At 43.0% G+C, this 22,959-nt stretch overlaps 1 protein-coding gene across 4 annotated transcripts in view; it reads left to right on the top strand.

Annotated features, from left to right (window-relative positions):
- Window positions 1–22,959, top strand: part of dnajb13 (DnaJ heat shock protein family (Hsp40) member B13) — a 63,462-nt gene that overhangs the window by 18,438 nt on the left and 22,065 nt on the right. For 3 of the 4 annotated variants that reach the window (XR_013577082.1, XM_078545226.1, XM_078545228.1), the window contains 3 exons: window positions 12,229–12,383; window positions 14,609–14,722; window positions 20,691–20,804. Coding sequence is in view for 3 of the 4 variants with exons in the window: in XM_078545226.1 (XP_078401352.1) it covers window positions 12,229–12,383; window positions 14,609–14,722; window positions 20,691–20,804 (383 nt within the window). In the remaining variant the exon portion in view is untranslated. The remainder of the gene's footprint in view (window positions 1–12,228; window positions 12,384–14,608; window positions 14,723–20,690; window positions 20,805–22,959) is intronic. The other variant, XM_078545227.1, reaches the window with a different exon arrangement.

The following is a 22,959-nucleotide window of genomic DNA, read 5'->3' as shown; positions in this document are numbered from 1 at the left end:
GAATGGTACTACTGAGCCTAGGTCTACTTTTAAGTTATACTGTTAATTTGCCTAAGGTGTTGTTCATGGACAGTTGTTTACATTTTTTATTGGCAAACTGGTGTCATAGCTGAAGGGAGAAGCACATCAGAAACTGGCTTCATGGAGCCATCTAGTAGCCAGAGGCTATAACTATATTGTGATGGCTAACACAACTAAATGGAATATGAAGTGTTGACATGGCAATTTACAATGGTAAATGGATACAGTTAGATAATCATACACTGTGTCTTTAAATATCATTTAGTTCAGGCCTGTCAACTAAATATATACATATTTTAAAAAACACTTTAACCTTTACTCGTGATACACTTCATGTATACCAGCAAAGCATGAACATTCCGCACAGGGATGTACCTACATCACCTGGACTGCAGCAGTTCAAGAAGGCAGCTCACTACCACCTTCTCAGGGGCAACTAGGGATGGGCAATAAATGCTGGCCCAGCCAGCGAAGCCCACATCCCGTGAATGAATAAAAAAGAAAATCTCAATAGAGCTCATTATGACTCTTAACAGGATACCATTGTTATCCTGGGACATGGCCCTCTCTGTTATACCACTTTTTTAATCATTATGCATGACACTCAGCATCCTGCTGTAGCAGCAACTTCCTTTGTCTTCCAAGCTCTATCTAAACTTTATTACATGAAGAAAAGTAAATCTTGTTTAAAGAACTGCTCACTTTTGCTGAAGTAGCACCCTGGTATGCAACTTAAATTTATATTAGGAAGTATCAATTACCATATCAAAGGGAACGTCCATCCTATTTTCAACTATTGTGCAACCACATGGATCTGATCACTATTCATTTTTAAGAATCTATCACCTTCCAAGTCTACCCACCTTATTTTGTGTTCAATAATAAAATAATACCTTACTTGTTTTTTTACAACACCAACATTCAAGCTTCTAACCACAGATTTCACTTCATTATTCTGTCACTCACTCAGAAAACATGTTTAAACTATGCTGTTAAACACATCTGCAAAATATTAACTATACGTTAGTGAGTTAATTCAACACATTAGGCCGGAATTTCCTGGAGTGGGGGCATCTTGTGATGTGTCCGATTAGTTAGACTTACATTAGATATTTGGGTTTAAAAACCTGTGCTGACAGAGTTGCTAGAAGTTGCAAAGAGCTGATAACTGCATTAGAGTACCTGAGACCATGGTGAACAATGGAATAAACTGTGCATCTCCTTAACCAAGAAATTTGAGGATTAAGAAAAAAAATTGAGGAGGGTAAAATAGAGTAGATGCATTCAATGCAAGATCAAGTACTGAAAGATAAATAGAGGTAAGGGTAGATTGGATTAAGAGGGAAAAAAAGAGACTTAAAAAAATTAACAATTTTAAAATCTAAAACAATTCACAATCTGAAAGAATGAGACTTCATACTTATAATTGTTTACTTTCTGGGAAAGATAGATTGATAGGCATCATTAAAACTTATTGTGATTAAAAGGGTACTTACAGTATTAATTACTAGACATGACTTCCTGTGATGAGTTTGATGAGTAATTAATGTGCAAATACTACAACTACATAAAAACAATGGAGAGGTTAAGAGATGCCATTTTTCTGAAGCTAATGGCAGAGCATGGCAAATTGTCCAGCAACTAGTGGTGATTCACAAGTCACAGGATATCTCTACCTTGCCACAAGTTGCTGGTCGAATTGCGCATTAATTATTGCATGTGTCATTCAGATGGCTAGATTTTGCTGAAAAATAATGCATAAGTGTGTCTTAAGTATTGGATTATTATGTTTGACTAATAAAATTCAAAATTTACACTTTTGAAAAACAAATTCTAGTAATGTTAAGCTAGCAGATTCCCTCATCAAGCATGTCAATTGCTACCCTGATTATCCCTTTCCATACTCGTCTATTTACCATGGTCTCGATAAGAACTTTATTCAATACATTACAAGCAACAAAAGACAATTCAGTCAATAAATTTAATCCTGTTTCTGTCAAACATTTAATTTGGTCATTTTGCATTTTTAAACCTTATTTTGGAACATTAGAAACTTCAGTTACTGAGACAAAATGGCAGATAAATAATATTTTGAGCAATTTGTGGAAACCCAGTAGCCAGATTGTGCAACTACAGGGCGATAAATTCGCTACAAAATAGCAGCAATAATGTATTACAAAGTGACATCTTTAACATTGAAAAGGCCTATCACATTGCCATCTACAGCATTAATAAGTACTGTGAGTACTTAAAATGAGTGTCCATTGTACTGAATTTAATTTTTAGTTGTTTTCAGTATTTAATTTTTCTGTATTCTTCCATCCTATTTTTATCCTTTGATTTTTATTCCCTGAGCTAGATAGAGAGATAAAAAAATCAGACATCCAGTCTGAAAATGTCTATAGGAAGAGGCAGAGGTTGAACTCAGCCCTGCTGACACTTAGGCTTAGACCACGTATGAAGAATAAATATTTAGCCAAGTACTGGATAAAAACAAAAAGCTAAAAGCTACTGCGGATGCTGGAAATCCAAAACAAAAACAGAATTACCTGGAAAAACTCAGCAGGTCTGGCAGCATCGGCGGAGAAGAAAACAGTTGACGTTTCGAGTCCTCATGACCCTTCGGCAGAACTGAAGTATAGTTAGGAGAGAGGTGAAATATAAGCTGGTCTAAGGTGGGGGCGGGGGGAGAGAGAAGTTGAGGGTGGGGTGGTTGTAGGGATAAGCAAGCAGTGATAGGAGCAGATAATCAAAAGATGTCACAGACAAAAGGATCAAAGAGGTGTTGAAGGTGGTGATATTATCTAAGAAAAGTGCTAATTAAGAATAGATGGCAGGATACTCAAGGTACAGCTCTAGTGGGGGTGGGGTGGAAAGACTAACAAAGTATTAGTTGTAGATTTAAAAATAATGGAAATAGGTGGGAGAAGAAGAATCTATATAAATTATTGAAAAAAAAGGGGAGGGGGAAGAAACGGGGTGGGGATGGGGGGAGGTGGAGTTTAAGATCTAAAGTTGTTGAATTCAATATTCAGCCCGGAAGGCTGTAAAGTGCCTAGTCGGAAGATGAGGTGCTGTTCCTCCAGTTTGCGTTGGGCTTCACTGGAACAATGCAGCAAGCCAAGGACAGACATGTGGGCAAGAGAACAGGGTGGAGTGTTAAAATGGCAAGCGACAGGGAGGTTTGGGTCTTTCTTGCGGACAGACCGCAGGTGTTCTGCAAAGCGGTCGCCCAGTTTGCGTTTGGTCTCTCCAATGTAGAGGAGACCGCATTGGGAGCAACGAATGCAGTAGACTAAGTTAGGGGAAATGCAAGTGAAATGCTGCTTCACTTGAAAGGAGTGTTTGGGCCCTTGGACGGTGAGGAGAGAGGAAGTGAAGGGGCAGGTGTTGCATCTTCTGCGTGGGCATGGGGAGGTGCCATAGGTGGGGGTTGAGGAGTAGGGGGTGATGGAGGAGTGGACCAGGGTGTCCCGGAGGGAACGATCCCTACGGAATGCCGCCAGGGTGGGTGAAGGGAAGATGTGTTTGGTGGTGGCATCATGCTGGAGTTGGCGGAAATGGCGGAGGATGATCCTTTGAATGCGGAGGCTGGTGGGGTGATAAGTGAGGACAAGGGGGACCCTATCATGTTTCTGGGAGGGATGAGAAGGTGTGAGGGAGGATGCGCGGGATATGGGCCGGACACGGTTGAGGGCCCTGTCAACGACCGTGGGTGGAAAACCTCGGTTAAGGAAGAAGGAAGACATGTCAGAGGAGCTGTTTTTGAAGGTAGCGTCATCAGAACAGATGCGACGGAGGCGAAGGAACTGAGAGAATGGGATGGAGTCCTTACAGGAAACGGGGTGTGAGGAGCTGTAGTCGAGGTAGCTGTGGGAGTCGGTAGGCTTGTAATGGATATTGGTGGACAGTCTATCATCAGAAATTGAGACAGAGAGGTCAAGGAAGGGAAGAGAAGTGTCAGAGATGGACCATGTGAAAATGAAGTACTGGATGCAGTTCTGAAGGGAGGAAATATGGCAATTTACTTTTTAAGTATGGAATAAAAAATAGCATTTGACCTGTAAAACATCTCTTGTCCATGACCATGTACAATTTGTGCTATATATCTATGCAACCCACTCAGTCGCTACACAAAAGGGAAAGCCTACAAAATGATAAAGGTACCTGATATTTCTTCTTGGTTCTGAAAGGCAGTCACGTGGAACTCTAGTACATTGACATAACAACTTACATCATTTAGCTCTATCCAGTTGGATTCTATTTGTAAGATTGCCCAATCAGCTGAGAAATAGTTTTATACAGAAATCGATAGTCAATATTCTTATGACCTGCAATGCTATTCTTCACCAGCTTTTTATCTGGAATCGATTCAGTTTCAGATTGACAACCTCCCCTGTCATCAAGGTGTGGATAAAGTAACACTTCCTCCAGCTGATGTTTGGGAAGACTGAAACTATCATTGTCCAATGCGTTATAAATTCTGCTCTATCTTTGCAAAGCTCTCAAAACCAAGCTGACCCTTCCACCATCCCTCGGCATCCATTTTCTCCCCTCTGTAAAGTGCCATAAAGTGTTTTTACATTAGAAGTGTTATATAAATAGAAGTTGTTGTTAGATGCCAATCCAAGGTAAATGCTATCCATTAATGTGTCACCTTGCCAGCTGTGTGCTGCCATGCACTCTGGTGATATAATTTGATAATTGGCCATTTAGAATTGGAATCCAGGAACAAAAAGGGTGCAGATCTTTGCTGCACCAATGCTGATGGAAACCATAGTAGGTAACATGCCAGTTCTACTCAAAGTGTCATGTCTCCCTGGGTGATACAATGACATTAAATAATTCTTCCAACAGCTGAAAGACTTTTCAGGCGTATATTTTTTTTTCAATTTGTTGCAATGAGGATTGTCAGTGTTAAGAATTTTTTTTCACTTTTGATTTCAGGTTAGTATGTCACGGACAAAAGTAAAGTTCCCTTTACTCTGCCCCATCAGTGTGTTTAACCTCAACTTCACAAAGCCTCCCTCTGCTCCAGTGTCAGTAGGTGGAATTTAATGCCCTCCCCTCAGGCAAGTTTGGAGGCCGGGGACATTCAATCGGGCTTCATGGTGCTGGGTGGGAACTCCACTGCTTTCCTACCTCTGCCCTAATTGAGTCTGATTAAGCCTAATTATTGCCCACTTAAGGGCCTCATCTCACCTTGGCTGGTATTCAACGAGTAGCAGGTGAGGTAGTCGCCAAGCAGGTAGTCGCCAAGCTGTTGGGTTTGCTTACGGGCTCCCGGGGGAGGTCTCTCATTGTCAGGCACTTAGCGCCTGATGGAAGGACCCTGCATTGGAAAGGAACATAAGAACAAAGGACTTAGGCGCAGGAGTAAGCCATTGAGCCCTTCGAGCTTCCTCTGCCAGTAAGATCATGGCTGATCTAGTAGTGGTCTCAACTCCACTCTCCTGTTAACCCCCAAAACCCTTGACTCCCTTATCTATCAAAAATCTATCCAACTCTGTCTTAAATAAATTCAGTGACCCAGCCTCCACTGCTTACTGTGGAAGAGAATTCCACAGACTAACGACCTCCTGAGAGAAAAAAATTCCACATCTCCATCTTAAGGGAGACCTCTTATTCTTAAGCTATGTCCTCTAGTTCTAGTCTCCCTCACAGGAGGAAACATCCTACTGGTGTCCACCCTAATCAAGTCCCCCCAGGATTTTACATGTTTCAATAAGATTACCTCTCATTCTTCTAAACTCCAGTGGGTATAGACCCAACTTATTCAAACTTTCTTCATTAGACAAGCCCTTCATCTCAGGAATGAGTCGAGTGAGCCTTCTCTGAACTGCTTCTAATGCAATTACATCCTGTTTCAACTAGGGGACCAGAACTAGTCACCGTACTCCAGTTGTGCTCTCACCAAGGCCCTGTACAGCTGCAGTAAAACTTCCCTGCTTCGTTATTCCATTCCCCTCACAATAAATGCCAACGTTCCATTTGCCATCCTAATCACTTGCTGTACCCGCATGTTAACTTTGTGATTCGTGCAACAGGACATCCAGATCCCTATGTACCACCAAGCTCTGAAATCTCTCTCCATTTAAGTAATATACTGCTTTTCTATTCTATTCTATACTGCTTAGAGCCACTCCCCTGCCCTTACTTCCCACCCCCCTGCACCCCCACCCAGCCAGTGATCCCTTCCTCGTGATCCTCATCCCGCCCTCACTCACGTGTAGCCTGGGTCCCTCATTGATCTTGGGTGCATTGCCCACAGCTACCACTGCTCCTGCAGTGAAGTTAACGGCAATGAGTTGCCGGCCTATAAGTGACCGGCAGTCCTTGGGGCAGGATTTCTGATCTCAGCATCCTTGATTCCGGAGAAGGCAGGCTGCCGGTCACTTAAGTGCTTGACTAGCACTTAATATAGTGGGACTTCCTCAAAGAACATGGTGCGGGGCTCTCGGTGGCTCTCCAGGTGGCGGGCTGGACCCCGGTTGCCTGAATTAAATTCTGCCAATGGCTAGAATTTTTTGCTTGGCGTGCAGCATGCGCCCGAACAAGCTTGAGCGTAAAATGACGCACAATGACATTGGGCAAGTGTTCCCGATGTCATCGCGCACTTGCGCGACATTTCGGTTAGCGGGCCTGCGTGGGAGTCAGCAGCACCCCTGCTGACAATCAAGCGGCCTATTAAGGCACTTAATCAACTAATTGATTGGAATTTTTTGTTGCCCGTCCAACCGTTTGGTTGATGGGCAGGTGAAAAGGCCAAGCGGCCTTTGCATTTTTGGCAAAACCTCATCCAGAGACGGGATGAGGTTTCAACCAGTGATTTAAAAAAAAAGAATAAAAACTTTTTACATTCATATTTAAAATGTCCCTGCTCATGTGACAGAGTCACATGAGGGGCATGTTTTCATTATTTTAAAAATCTCTATTTTTATTGATGAAAATCTTCAGCTCCCTGAGACAGCTCTGTTCCTCAAGGAGCTTTTACTGCGCGCACCTGCGCAAACGTCAGTGCTCACACTCCTCCTGTCCCTACGCTGAGCGTTGCAGCACACGTTTCATGCTGGCTGGCCATTATTTGGTCAGCCAGCCTGAAATTGCGGTCGGGGCCCAACTGGGCCCGCCTGCCCGATGAGGGCAAAATTCTGCCCAATGTCTCTGTTTCCCATTCCAGCTATTCTTGTTGCTTCACTGAAGTGAAATGGCCAATTTAGTGCTGAATTATGGATGATTTTTAAAAGTTAATTTCTGTGTTGAAAATTCCCATAACATGATATTAGGCTCAAAAATAAAACAGTTGCTACAGCCTCAAATAATAAATACTTCCAGAATTTGTCATGGAGTTAGTTAACATTTCTAGTTATATGACAGGATGAGTGGATGACACGGGTGTGGACTTGACTTGCCTCACCTGGTCTCTGCCCATTTCCATGCATTGCCCCTGCTGGATGTTGGAAACACGAAAAATAGATGGTAATGGCAGAGTGGTGTCATACATTGCATTTTCTGTCCTTACTACCATAGCAGCATTGAATGCATGGAATGCCAATACTCCTCTTAACTCAACCTGTCTGACAATTCAATTTTTTAAAGCACTAAATTGATGTTTTGCTGTGTTATTTAAATTGCTTGATTCAAATCATTGGATAATTAAGTTTTTTAAGTGCTTAAAAATGACTTTGAATTGTCAGAAGTGTATAGTAGACACCCAGCATTGCCAGGGATGATGGAGAACGATTAAAAATGAAAGTGCAGTGCAGGGAGATAATCCATTGGGAGCCCAGTAAAAAAAATGTTCCACTTCAGTAAATTCACACCTGTCAGAGAGGCAGAAATTCTGTCCCACCATGCTTTCAGTGATACAGCAGCCAAAGGGAAATTCTCAGCCAGAAGGTCTGATATTTTAAAAGTGCCATTTATAAACAATTTGTTTGGTACCTTGAAGTATAGACTCTGGAAATATTAATATTGAACATAATGCGAACACTTAGAATTGAACATTTTCTAACATGAACATGGAGGTGACAGGAACATCACTGTGGCCACCCAGGTCATGCACGACTGACCTTAACAAATCTTCTGGGGTCAAGCCTCTTTAAATATTAGAGAGAGCTCCCAGTTTATAATCCACTTGTGACCAGACACTCAGGCCTCGATTTTCATCTGCATGTCAAGTGGGCAGAGTCTGCAGAATTCCTGGCTCCGCGAGCCCGACTTCATGGGCTTTCCCTGTGGGAGATTTGTCATTGTTGCTGCCTAGTCAAAGTATACTCTAATGAAGCATTAAAGTGTGGAGTGGATTCCCAAGACACAGCTTTGGAGATGGCATCGCCCTGCCACTGCTATCTGGTACAGGTAATATGCAGTCATGCAGTTAGCTGCCAAGACCCAGTGAATGATTGATGAACATTTCCATGGCCATTATCCCATCCACTTGCCCTCTTGCCACCCATCTATCAGGATGCGCCCACACAGCTGACCCTTGACCAGGCCACCCTCATCTGCAAACTGTCATGACATAACAGTGTGACTAAAAGGGAGTAAACCAGCAGGACTGCCAGTGATCGCAGAGCACAGCATGCTACCTTGGAGTCACAGCCGCCACATACATATAACCAAGCATTTGTGCAGAGCCATTTTCTCCACCACACCTTAACAATAATCATTGATGATATGGTGAAAATGGTTAGTGCATGTAAGCACACAAAAGTGAATGAGAGCATTGCAATCTGAATGGCTCATGAACCTTTTCACCTTACATTTTTATTGATAGAATGTCACACAGAGGAGATGCAGGGAAGGATGGGTCCAGCTGCTCCCCACTTTTCTGACCAGGACCTTCAAGTTTTGGTGGAAGAGGTCCAGAAGAGGAGAGCAGTCCTCTACCATACAGGCTGGCGTAATGCACCTACAACAACAAAGTAGGCTTGGATTCAACTTGCGACTGCAGTGAATACAACAGGAGACCATCTGTACTCATGGATTCAGTGCCAGAAAAGGTTCAATGACCTGCTGAGTCCTGGCAAGGTGAGTAGCTTCGCTCATCCGCACAGTCACTTCTGCGTGCTGCAGCTAATGTGCAGACCTGGCACATACCTCTGCTTCAGCATTGAGGCTTGTATGAATAAGCTGCTCATGTAGGGGTGCACAGAACAGATGTGAATGAGCACTGTGATGCACAGACACAGTGAAGGAAAATATCACTGCATGCACTATATACCAGGCTAACATGAAATCATGTTATCGTTGCAATCGAAAAGGGTGAAGAACACTAAGGAGATGGCCTGGACTGGGGGTTGGTCAGCCTGGCTGAGACCAATTTGCTCAGTTGAACAGATGGCCATGGAGATTGTCAGGGCGCCTGAACATCTGTGTGTTGGTGATGGTGAATCGCTGGTAGCAGGTGATAAAGGCGATGTTAAGATCACCTTGGCACATAGTGGTAATGGTAGAGGTCATGATGTCGCTTTGCTGAGCGCAAGGGGATGTCAGCATGAGGGGGAGTTCAAAGATGGAGCTGCATCATATGGGCAGTGTAAACATGGTTAACGGCAGTGGTATGCACCAGAGCCATACCTATATAACTCCTTTTGTGTCTCACACAGGTCTCAGCCCTAGTCCCTCACCCACTGCCCCCCACCCCTCCACCGGGCCAGATCATCTTTCGGGCATTAAGAGGAGGAAGAGATGTCCAAGGAGGCAGCGTCACATCTGACTAGCCCACACTCTGCCAATTCAGATACCAGCACTCAGGAGGGATGTAGCACATAAGTAGAGTCTGTGGCACAGGGTGAAGGGCACCACACCAGAGTGGAGGAGGAGGTGTCAGAGTCAGAGACATCTGTGCATAGTCCCCCTTGGAAAAGGGAGGAAAGTTATGATGATGCTGCAGTGGGCAAGAACATGGAGCCTCAGGAGTCACCTTTTGGGTACAGTATTTGGACAATCAGCAGCAGATGTGTGGAGATATGGTGGAGTTCCCCGAGGCCGTGGGAGCTCTAGGACTCTGAATGGATGAGTCCATCACCGTCATAAGCTCCACATTGTCCCAGGGGCTCAACTGCATGAGCTCCGGCCGTGAATGATTGGCTACTTCATGGAGAGAAACATGCAGCAGCTCTCGGAGTGGATCCAAGAGCTGCATCTTGGCTAGGAAAGGATGCAAGCCTCCATTGGTAGCCTGGATCAGTATGCTCAGCATAAGTCTGACATCCATGGAACACATCAGGAGCTGCATACCCTTAACAGGACGGTTGCACTGTTGCCCATTCCAGCAGCCACTGTGTTGACTGCTTTGCACCAGCACCCAGCCCTATCAAACCAGGGCTGTGGAGGTAACTGAGGAAGGTGAAAGTGCGGGATTTCTTAGGACCCTCATCTCCTTCCACCTCACCAGCCCCTCCGCCAGCGCCTTCGTCTGTTCTACGTGTGCCAGTAATCACGACTGTCCATGTAGAGATGCAGAGGCTGCAGTCAGAAGGAGGTCCCCAATGGGTGCCTGCACGATGAAGCCGGCCATCGTGTTTCTCATTGTCTTATAGACCGAGAAGTATGCAGCCCTGCCTCAACCTCCTCTGAGGCAACAAAGGGCACTTCATAGGAGTGTGCATGAGCACAGGGTGCCGTCTCACCTAGAGCACTAATGGGTTTACTGTGGTTACACTTTTCAAATTGTATATATCACATTTGAGCACTTTTTGAATATATTTGCATACATCTGTAGATGACTTGGCGTGTTTGTACACTGCAGAACTCAAAAAGAATGGTAACATTATGTAGGACATTCTTACCAGTGACAACAAAGGCAACATGCTGAGGTCCATCTCAAGGTGAAGTCATCAGGAGCAAGAATCCAGTGTTCAAAGGCTTAAGTGCTGAGATGCTCCATGTATCTTTCATTGTCCATCCAAATTTGACTTTAAGAGAGGCTTGATGATCACACTCCACAAATAGAAGCTGGGCAGCAGGTGCATCTGAAGCATGCATGCTGGGAGCAAGGTACTACATGGCAATGTCACACATTGACCTAGATGTAAGCATTGCAGCTCGACAGGCCATGTATGCTTCAGGGAATATTGCTTGTCTGTTGTGCACATGACTTTGGCAGCATTTGCATTCCAAATGGCAGAGGATGTGCCTTGTGAGGGAAGCAGAGGTTTATGGAAGTCTGGAATGTTGCATAGGTCGCCCACCTCAGAAACTGGGCAATTGGCCAGAATGAATGGTGCACAAGTTTTTCAAAGAGCTGTTGCTGCACAGTTGTGGGCTCATACTGCGCAATATGCCCTATCTGCATATTTGCTGGCATATACAATCCTATTAGCATTGTAGAGGGTGTAAAATTTTAAGTCATGTCACTCTCAGCATTGTGGGCATGGTTTAATTATGGACCAGGTGGCTGCTTTGGCGCCTTATTTAAAGGCACTGGCATTTATGTGAGGGGTCCAGGTTGTAAGGACTTCTTACCATGTGTGTTTGAAATAAATTGAGGCCCATGGTTATGATGGTGAGGGTTTCTGCTATTTTAATGTAACTGGGTCAAACTCATTGATGTTCATTCTCTCCCTTGTGGGATGGGCATTCCCTGAGTAATTGTGGCATCATTGTAAAAGGTTCTTTACTTAGAAGTTGTTCACCAGGGACTGGCTGATGGTAACTGTGATATAGGAGGACCTTAAATGAATTGATTTTGCACAAGGACACATGCTAATCCCAACCCAGGCCCATTCCCTCCCCTGCGTAAACAGTCAGTGCCATGCTCAGAGATCAGACCTCAGATTTCCGAGCACGTCCTCCATTTTTGCAACGACAGTGAGGCTCTCCGCCATAGTGAAAATTCATACCTCACTGTTCGAGGGTATGAAAAGTATCTGGCAAGGTCTGGGTGTATTCCAGTGAACAGTAGCAAGATGACTGAACAACAGTTTCCTGTTTTTCACACATCTGAATCCCATTGACAGAGCCCAGACCACTGGCTACAAAATCTATCTTATAGTGTCCATGTTTTACTTACAGCGTGAGACGACTTTAAATAATACAAAGAACTATGTGGCAAGCTGGATTATTTTTACAGGCAATTGAAAGGTGAAGTGAATTTAGCCAGAAACTGTCTCAAAAAGAAATGCACAAAAGTGTGATGAATACATACAGTGCACAGCCACAGTTGCCCATTACTGAAGATCACCACCCTTTACTCTGCAGATTTTTTTGATGCAAAAGAAGAGATAAGCCTGGGATTTGGAGGGCTACGAGGGCGAGGAGTTAAGAAACAAGATCCCCCTATCGAAAAGGAGCTGCATTTGTCTTTAGAAGACTTGTATCATGGATGCTTGAAGAAGATCAAAATCTCACGCAGGGTATGGTACTATTATTTCAATGAACTGCTATGAATATTATAGTTGTATTTTTATCTTATTACACAGGTTGAGATTGAAAATCTGCAGGAGAATGGATCCAGTGAGTTGAACTATAGCGCTCTAAGTACTGTCTGACTGAGATAAACTAACTCAGAACTGATCTGAAGTTCAACTTCAGACCTTCTGGCATGTATGACTTAGTATTGCAATAGGTGGTTTACTGAATCGTTGGGTGAGGAGGGTTCTTTTTTTATGGCTACTGAAGGAGAAATGATAATGTGGATATTAAGTTATTACCACTCGGAGGATTTTTATTACCTGAAACTAAAATATTTTTTAAAGAGATAGAGTTATTACATGTGATGGTGGCACGCATTAGTTCTCTCCATTCATCTTTGCCATGGAGTAGTAGGACAGAGGTACATGGATCTGATTATCAACAGACCAAGTTCCTGGTCTTAGCTATGTACTTCCCAGCACAGATTGGAATCAGGATTTAAAACTCAGGGCATTTTTCATGTCCTCTCTAAGAGTTAATAGCAGCTTGCCATTCGCAGCCTGGTGGAGATCAGACATTTCAGTCAGCTTTTAACATGTGAGCATCACCAGTGCCTATATCTCCAGCCTCTTGGTAAGCAGAAAGCCAACAAAAAAAATCTATGACATTTGCTACATCCTCCAAAGCCAACATTATATTTTATATTGGCCTGAAAAAAGATGAATTTAACTTTTAAGGGCAAGGTTAAATTTATGACTGAATTGATTACAGGCCTGAATTTTCGTGGGAATGGAAAGGGTCTCTAGCTTAGCTGAAATGGTACTGGAGCCCCGATTCCGGAAGTCCTGCTGCTGAACCCGGCACTCACCATTTTTGCCGGGGGTGAGGAACAGGTGCGGGTTGTAGTTTGCACATCCCTGGTTCATGGAGGGAGTTGCACGTTGCAAAGTGCAGCTACGTTCAAACAGATCCAATTTTCATTGGTGGGATGTCAAACTCAACTTGTGGGCTTTAGACCTTTGAGGTGAAGGTCTAAAGCTGCCAGAGTTGTTTGGAGAGGTAGGGTACCCTTTTGGAGAGGTCCAGGGACCCCTTTGGGGGAGGTAGGGTGCCCTTTGGGAAAGATAAAGTGTCCTTTAAGAGAGGTAAGATGCTCTTTGAGATTTGTAAGAGCAGACATGAATGTGCGTAAAAATGGGATAAGCTCCGAGGAACTGTCAAGCTATCGAGGCATTTAAACCTCCTGCCCTTTGATTTTAAAAAAAACAATCTGCAGTTTAAAAGATATCACTTCTTGAAATTTCACACCGTCTGTTGACATAAGCCCTGAGGGCTTACATTATAGGATTAGAGCTGCATGACTGATTCTGCTACCTATCATTATTACAGTGGGGTGCCTGTCAGTTCACAATTTGATTGAGAGTTCCAAGTGGTTATAAAATCTACAATAGACACTTAGAACTTTATTTTATTTCATCTCAGCATGATCCCTGAGGTCTGCCCATGTGAATACTGGATGAGTTGGCATGGAGGTTGTAAAAGCAAAGGGTGATGGGTGGGGGGCATGGATTGGCATGAATGCCACTAAGTTGGCATGTGGCTATAAAGGGCCATGGGAGTGTGGGTATATGGGGCATAGGTTGGCATGGAAGGTATGAAGGCAATGGGGGTGGGTAGAGGGGCATAGGTTAGCATGGAGGACATGAGGGGCCAAAGGGGAATGGATGGGGGGCATGAGTTGGCATGGATTGGGCAAGAGGAGTGGGTGGGTGGGTGCAGGATGAGGGCTAGAGAGTTTTTTTGTTTTATTATTTTTCTTACTGAGGCGAACCTTTCTCATAGTCTGCTTTCAGCAGCCCCATGGACAGTGGGCCCAACACCTGTTAATGCCACCCCCCTGAACGAAATTAGAATATTTGGTGCACTTCTCCTAAATTGGGTTTGCAGAGTTGGGAAGTTTTCCAACTTTGTGCCCCTGACTCCAGAGCGAAAAATTAGGCTCACAATGTTATTTTGTTAATCTCATGGATGCATGAAGAAGATCAAAATCTCACGCAGTGTATGATACTATTATTTCAATGAGCTACTATGATTATTATAGTTGTATTTTTATTTTATTACACAGATTGGGATTGGAAATCTGCAGGAGAATAGATCTAATGAGTCTAACTAACTATAGTATAAAATGTTTAATGACAATTCTTTTATTTCGTTATCTTTTAATCAGATTATGAATGAAGATGGTCACACTTCAAGCATTAAGGATAAGATCCTGACCATTCAAGTTAAACAAGGCTGGAAACCAGGAACCAAAATCACATTCCCAAATGAAGGAGACCAGGTACAGTTTGTGTAATCTCTCCTCTTAATTTAGTCCTTGGAAATCAGATATCATCCTGTTAAATCTATGCTGCACTCCCCCCAAGGCTGTTACATCCTTCTGAAGGTGTGGTGCCCAGAACTGCTCATAATACTTTTGGAGTGGTCTAACCAAGGCTTTGTATAGCTGAACCATGAGTTCTCCCTCTTTGAATTCTAATCCTGTGGATATAAAGTCAGCATTCCATTAGCCTTTTTGATCATTTTTTGTATCTGTTCTTGATATTTTAATGATCCACATACCAGGACCTCAAAGTGCCCCGTCCTATGATTTTTTTGGTTGTTATTGATTGAGGGGGTGGTGAGAAAGCAGACATGCAGTTGGAGGTCAAGAATTTCCACTCCCACTGTTACTGCTATTCCCATGGGGCTTTGGTTCAGCACTTTCATTGTTTTACAGGTGAGCAGACTGCAAATGATGAATGACACAATTAAAGCCCTGAATATTTAATCCATCAGTGTCCTGGGATTGACTGCATAAAGTGGTAGACATCTGCTTTTAGAACTCAGATTTTTCTTGCCAGCCATTTGAGCTTCAACCAGGCCATTGTCTTGTGTTGTGACAACCCAGCTGCAGTGTTCCTGGATGTGTTTAGTTCCACCAAGGTAGAATGCAGAGTATCGATGTTCTGGGAGTTGACTCCATGCAGGCTGGAAGAGAACTCTCCAGATTTACAGCCATGGTGGTGAATTTCCTTGGCAAACCTTCCAATACCTGATATAACTGCTTGTGCGAAGCAAGCAGTTTCCTTTTCATTGCTGGGCCCCTGAAGCCTTTACCTCTGTCATCTTCAGAAGAGGTAGGAGAGGATCTTGCCCTCTGGTGAGCTGTCTCCTGGCTTGTTTCTGCCACTGGTACCTACTACTGCAGATTTTGCACAGTTTTAGTGAACCCTGAAAACAAAATTTTAAAAGTAAAAGCATTTTTAAAAATGGTTTCTGTCCACACCCACACACAATCAACTCTCGAGTCCTCCAAGGATCTACTCTTGGTTCTCCTTCTTCCTCATGTGCATGCTGCCCTTCAGGGACATGATCCACAAGCATTAGGTCCCTTCCAAATTTATGTGATAACACCAAGTTTCACCTGTCCACGTTCCCTTGATTTCCCAATCCCTTAATACTGTCAGTCCAATATCACAGCTCCGAATAGGTGAAAATTTACTCCCCAGATTAGCTCAAAGCCTTGGCATTCTGTTTGATTCTGTCCTGAGCTGCAAACACTAATCCCTATCCATCAGCAAGACTGCTTCCACCTCCAAACAGCATTCATTTCAGCCTCAATTAAACTCTTATCCACACTTTGGTCCCTCTAGAATCACTTACTTCAACGTTTTCTTGCTTCCCATCCTCCATTTTCTGTTAATTTAATTATTACAATTTAGCTACCCATAGCCTTTTCTCCAATAAGTTCCACTCACCTATTATCCCTCCTCTACGATCTGCACATGCTGCCCCCAGTACATTGACTATTTTCCTTATTTTAAATTTCTCCATTGCTTCACTCCATCCTACATCCACAACCTCCTCCACTATTCTCTAGCCTCGAGCATCCTTCAGGCCCTGGCCGCCTTATATTCAGTCTCCTTCCCTCTGTTCTACCATTGGTGGCTTGAATTTATTCCCTAGAAATTCTCCCTAAGCCTTTTGGCCTCTCTATTTCTCTTAACCTTTAAAAATCTCTTCAAAACCCATATTTTCAATCAAGCTTTTAATCACATCTTCTAGTTCTTCCACCATAGCTTAACAATAGTTTATTTCTCCCCCACTGTAAATTGGGATGTTTTCTGCACTAAGGATATGAAAAATTGAATTTATCATTGTCTTTAATGTATAGGGCCCAGATAGCCCATTTCTGAAATTTTTGTTTTTGTCGTTTGCCTGCAATTCCTAAACCACTTTAAGAACAAAAAGAGGCTGAATAAAAGATGTCACGTTCATTGCAAAATATTTAACACAAAGACACATCATACTGGCAACTCTATGCTGCCCTCTGTGATTTTATACTATGCATTCAATATTGGTTACAGGATTCATAAGCATTCTAGCCAGGACCAGATATAATCTACCTAAATTTGTATCTTAAATGTTTTTAGACTTTTAAGATTAAACTGCTTATTTATATTTTAAATATCTACTCATAAGCTTTGTTTAACTTAATCTCTTCTATCATAGTTTATTAATTTCTAATTTGTCACAACCAGATGACAATGCAGTCAAAGTGGACGGAGTGTTTTTTTCAGCCTTGAGGGGAGTGCATCAATTTCTAAAACTGTGTATTCAAGTGGTTGCTAACTGTGAAGCCAGCTACATCTGCCTTGACTACTAATCTTCAGATTCTACTTGATATTCATCGTTAGTACGCACTCGCCTAGCCTGTCATGTGTTTGAGTTTTGTGTTACCTGACATTCATATTCATCTGATATGTGCTAGCTGTAATGAACTGCAGCAACTCATGGTTATTTCTTGTGCTGAGTCATGTTAAATTACAATTTTTTATGAATTTAGCATGTTGCTTATTTTTCCTCTCCTTCCCTTATCTTTCCTCACCTTTCCTCCCCTCTCCTTCCCGCACCTTGCCATTGTAGCCCTCAATGTTTATACCACAAGCTTACTTCAGGTTGTGGTAGGTGATATTAATGACATCTCAAATTTTCTGTGTACCGCTGTAGTAAGAAAGTCGCCAAGGCTCTCTACATCAGGAAGAAAAGCTACATTATTTTCCCCATGAATACAGCAAAATAGGCAAGAAAGCTGCAGGAATTGCCTGCATCGAAGTCTTCGCCAGGGTACAAGGCACCATAGACTACACCTTCATTGCCTTGCGTGCTCCCCAAACCAACCTGGCATTTTTACCATTCGAAAGAATCCCACTCCCTCAACATCCATCTGGTTTGTGACCACAAGCAGCGCATCTTGCAGGGCTGTGCCTAGCAGCAGCCATGATACAGTCACCATGGGCCAGTCCTTCTACTGGAGTTTAGAAGAGTGAGGGGTGATTTGATTGAAGTATACAAGATCTTGAGTGGCCTTGACAAGGTAGATGTTGAAAGGATGTTTCGTCTTGTGGGTGAGTCCAGAACTAGGGGACACTGTTTTAAAATTAGGGGTCGCCCTTTTAGGACAGAAATGAGGAGAAATTTTTTCTGAGCGTTGTGTGACTTCGGAACTCTCTGCCTCAGAAGGTGGTGGAGGCGGGGTCATTGAATATTTTTAAGGCAGAGGTGGATAGATTCTCGTTAGGCAAGGGAATCAAAGGTTATTGGGGTTAGATGGGAATATGGAAATCAAAACACAAGGTCATGATCTTATTCAATGGCAGAGCAGGCACAAGGGGCCAAATGTCTACTCCTGTTCCTATTTCTTATGTCCTACGTCCCGCCTTTATTTCACTCAGGCTGTCATTTTACAGGTTGGCTACTGAATGATAAAGATTATCACCTGTAGACATGGTTTATGAGTCCTGCCAGCAACCTGGGAAGAGCTGTAACCGGGCTAAAATGAGAGCCAAACCGCCACCATTAACATCATTGAACAAACAATTACATGCTCAAACAATACTTCCGCTGCCTGGAATGTTCAGGAACAGCTTTGCAGCACAGCCCTGAATAGGTATCCCTATTTGTGGGTGATCCATGATCCATAACTTTATCATTATGAAGACAGCACGTTCCAAAACCAAAACCTTTACCACCTAGAAGCCAGCAGATGTATGGGACCACCACCACCACCACCTGCAAATTCCTCTCGAAGCCACATAGCATCCTAATTTGGAACTATATCACCATTTCTTTGCTGTTGCAGGGTCAAAATCCTGGAACTCCCTTCCTAACAGCACTGTGGGTGTACCTACACCACATGGACTGCAGCGATTCAAGAAGGTGGCTCACCACCTTCTCGAGCAATTAGGGATGGGCAACAAATTCTGTCCTAGCCAGCAGCAGCCACATCGTGAAAGAATAGAAAAAAAAGGCCTGTCCATACCACCACCTGGGCAACAAGAGGAGAATCATCAAGGAGACCAGGAGAGACATTGACCACCAGTACCTCTAGCTGTTAGAACTCTGAAAGAGCAGCTCATCGAAGACCACTTTACCTAAATCATCCATCCCATCCCCAATACATCAATAGTTCCCCAATCTTTAGTACTGTCCTTACTACCATGATGCAATTACCTTCCTTTAGTCCAGCTTTATAGGTTTTGCCCTCACTTCACTACAAATATAAACATCTAACCAAATCCAGAATAAAAAATCAACTGATGAAACAACTCAATTTCTTTGTATCTAGCATTTAACAGAAATAATTATGAATCATCCTTATTCAATGCCTATCATGTGTGCTTGATTACCTATCCTAGTTCCCCTATGAAGTGTATTTCCAAATTGACAGTATAGGCGGTAGAAGGTTGCTGAGCTTTCATTAACAACCCTTCAAATGGATATGGTGGACGTTCTCAAGTTGCTCTGGATCTTGAGGGCTGCAGATTGCAGCATCTCGGCGTGGGTTGGGGCACTTTTGCTCACCTCATTCTGTGGCACCAAGGGCACTAGTGTAGTGGATGGCAGAGAATTGGAGGCATGCTGTCATTCTGAGAACAAGTGCCTCTCCCATGGAACCAAGGTGCACTCACTTGGAACTGTGCATCAGTACTCCTGTGGCTGAGTACTGTAGTGATATCATACTCTGGAATCTCAAATGGCCCCTAAAATCAAGATGGCAATTGCCTGATCTCCCTGGCAGCTGCAAGAGATGTCAGGAGAGGGTCCATGACAGTGGATACCACTGTCTTTTTGAAGGAATTGACTGCTTAGTCCATGGTGGACAGAATTATGTTCTGCAAGAAGCTGTAACACAAGTTGGAGCTGGTCTCCTCCATACTCTGACATGGCGTGTAGCTCAATGGCAGGCTCCACAATGCAACTAGCATTTCCCGGTAAATGCCCATTTCTTCTTCGATAGTCTGGGACCTCACAGTCAGCATCTGAGTCCTCTGCAGCTGAGCTGTTATGCGATCCCATCCCTTAAGCTTGGTGATTCAGCACATGATGACTTACCCTCTAGCCTAATCTCTAAAGTAGATATGGTGTTAATATCTAAATTGATCCCTGTAAAGTGAGATTGAGTCATGCTCATCATCAGGAAGGCCGGCCTCCTTTTCCTGAAGGGGCAAAGGTATTTTCACATCTTCAACACCTGAAATAAGGACAGGGTTAGTTTTTCATACGAAGGAGAGCACAGAGTGAAGTGTCAGATTAAAGAATCTGCGTTTTGCCGTGCACAAAGTATAGGGTAAAATAAAAGTAAGAAGGAGAAAGGAGGATTAAGTGTGAAGAAACGCCCCACTATGTTTCCTCCAGGGTTGCCAGTCGCCACTGATTTGCCAAGGTTCTGATGAAAGATCACGACCTGAAACATTAACTCCATTTCCCTCTCCACAAATGCTGCCAGACCTGCTGAGTATTTGCAGCATTTTCTGTTTTTACACCCCTTTAATAGGATTAGTTGCCTTTAAGTGGTGTCACATTCCACCTCCACCCAATAGGAATGCAACCAATGATAGCCTGCACACCTGATTCATTATAACGAGCTTTCATCATGAATATTATGTGCTTCTGGGAATAACACTGACAGCCACATGGAGTGCAAGTCCTGACCGTTATGCTCCTGTTTTTTGGCATAATCAGACTTCAAGGCTATTGACCCCTTGCCCAAGAGACCATTATTTCCTTCTAAGCAGGTGATTTGACAAAATAAAATATACCAATATGAATTTCAGTGAACCTTATCATTAAAACTGCTGATCAAAGATTCATACGTTGTTCTTAAAGTTGAAGCATGGTTATGACTATGAAATTATGAAACATTATTAAATTTTAACCACTTTTTGTACTGGTTAAATTAGATTTATTACTTTTGATTTATGCAGGGTCCAAATAATATTCCATCAGACATTATATTTGTTGTGAAAGAGAAACCACATCAATGGTTCTGTCGAGAAGAAAATGATCTAATTTTCTGTGCTCCAATTTCCTTGGCAAAGGTATGTGTAATGTTCAGGCAGATTGCAATGTCAATTCAGAGCCTGCATTAGGACCGGAGAATAGAACACGTTTTTCTCTTGCTGGATATGATTTTTCAGATGACTTCAATAAGTACTCCTTAGTCTCAGTCAATATGTGTCAACAGCATTATTCTAAAGGTAATTTTTAAAGGATTTAGGTCCACTGGGTATTCTGCAGGGAAGATTTGTGTGGAGTCCCAAGACATGGCTAAGATTTCAAATTGTACCTTTACATCAGTTCTTACTACTGAAAATGATGCTAAGTAGAGGTGAAACAACTGTTTAAGAGTAAAGAATGGTCTAAAAATAGAATTAGTTAAATAAAAACACTAACAGAACCAGGAAACCATAGGCACATCTGTTTAATTTTAGTTTTAGACTTTTGGAAAAGGAGGCCTCATCTTGTCAACTTGATCAAATGTTTTGAAGGGGTAACAAATTTGCTGGCATGGATTAATTGTGCACTAGTGCAGTGGTTCTGTTATTCAACTCCAGAGGGTTGAATTAATAATCCAGAGGATGTGAGTTCAAATCCCACCATGATAGTATTAAAATTTGAATTCAATTTTTTAAAAACTTGGAAATAAAAAAGTTTAAGTACTAGTAAAAAATGACCATGAAGCGACAATATTATTGTAAAAACCGAACTAGTTCACTCATATCCTTACGTGGTCAGGTTTGTATGTGAGTTCAATCTCATTAACGTGGTTGACTCCCAAGTGGCTTAGAAAGCCAGATGAAGATGATTTACCACCATTTTCTCAGGACAACTTGGCATCAACTTTGCCAACAGTGGTTACTTCCCGAAAATGATTTTTAAAAATCTAAATTGTCACACAAAAAGGAAGTAAGTCTGCATTTTGTGGGATCAGCAAGCAATTCTTCCACTGGATAACAAATTGATTGGATTCTCATAGACGGAGGGCAGTTTTTAATGGTAGAACGCCTGTGTAGGTGCCAGTGCAGTCCTGCAGGAATTCATGTCAGCTCTATAGCTTCTTACCATCTTTACGAATGATCTTAATGAAAGCACTGGGGAAGCAGTCCACAAGTTTGCTGGTGGCATTATACATAACATATGCTGTTTAAGCAAAAATTACATAAATTATATTTCATTTCAGATGTATTATTAGAGGTTTTTTTATTCGTTCTTATATGTAAGCATTGCTGGCAAGACCCATATTTATTGCCCATCCCAAATTTTTTTTTTTTTTTTTTGTAAAAATATACTTTATTCATAAAAAATCTTCAATCACATTCAAAACCATTTCAAAAACAACATTACAAGGGTACAATCCAGGTTAAACTTTTACAAAATGTATCACCAGGTGCATCAGTACAAACAATATTACAATCATTTACAGCCTTTCATTTTGATCTGTACAGCCCGAGGGGCTCTAAACAGTTCCCAGTCTCTCGGTGCGCTGTGGTAGAGAGGTCTTAGACAGCGACCCTTCCCCATTGCGCCTTTGCGGCAGCTGCCCCAAGCTTTAGTGCGTCCCTCAGCACGTAGTCCTGGACTTTGGATTGTGCCAGTCCGCAACAATCGGTCGGGGACAACTCTTTGTGCTGGAAGACCAACAAGTTTCGGGCAGACCAAAGCGCGTCTTTCACCGAGTTGATGATCCTCCAGCTGCAGTCAATGTTTGTCTCGGTGTGTGTCCCTGGGAACAGCCCGTAGAGCACAGAGTCCTGTGTCACAGAACTGCTCGGGATGAACCTCGACAGCAACCACTGCATCTCTCTCCAGACTTTCTTTGCAAAGGCACAATCCACAAGGAGGTGAACAACGGTCTCTTCCCCACCACAGCCACCTCGAGGGCAACGTGCAGAGGGGGTGAGACTCCTGGCGTGTAGGAAGGATCTGACGGGGAGGGCCTTTCTCACCACCAGCCAAGCTACGTCTTGGTGCTTGTTGGAAAGTTCTGGCGATGAGGCATTCTGCCAAATGACTTTGACAGTCTGCTCGGGGAACCATCCCACAGGGTCCACCCTCTCCTTTTCCCTCAGGGCCTCTAGGACGTTACGTGCTGACCACTGCCTGATGGACTTGTGGTCAAAGGTGTTTTTCTGCATAAATTTTTCCACCAGGGACAGGTGGTACGGCACGGTCCAACTACTTGGAGCGTTCCGC

This window comes from Cetorhinus maximus, chromosome 7 (assembly GCF_964194155.1).
Source record: "Cetorhinus maximus chromosome 7, sCetMax3.hap1.1, whole genome shotgun sequence".
Classification (NCBI taxonomy): Eukaryota; Metazoa; Chordata; class Chondrichthyes; order Lamniformes; family Cetorhinidae; genus Cetorhinus; species Cetorhinus maximus.
Note: the sequence above shows the minus strand (reverse complement) of the source record. Positions and strands in the feature narration are given on the sequence as shown.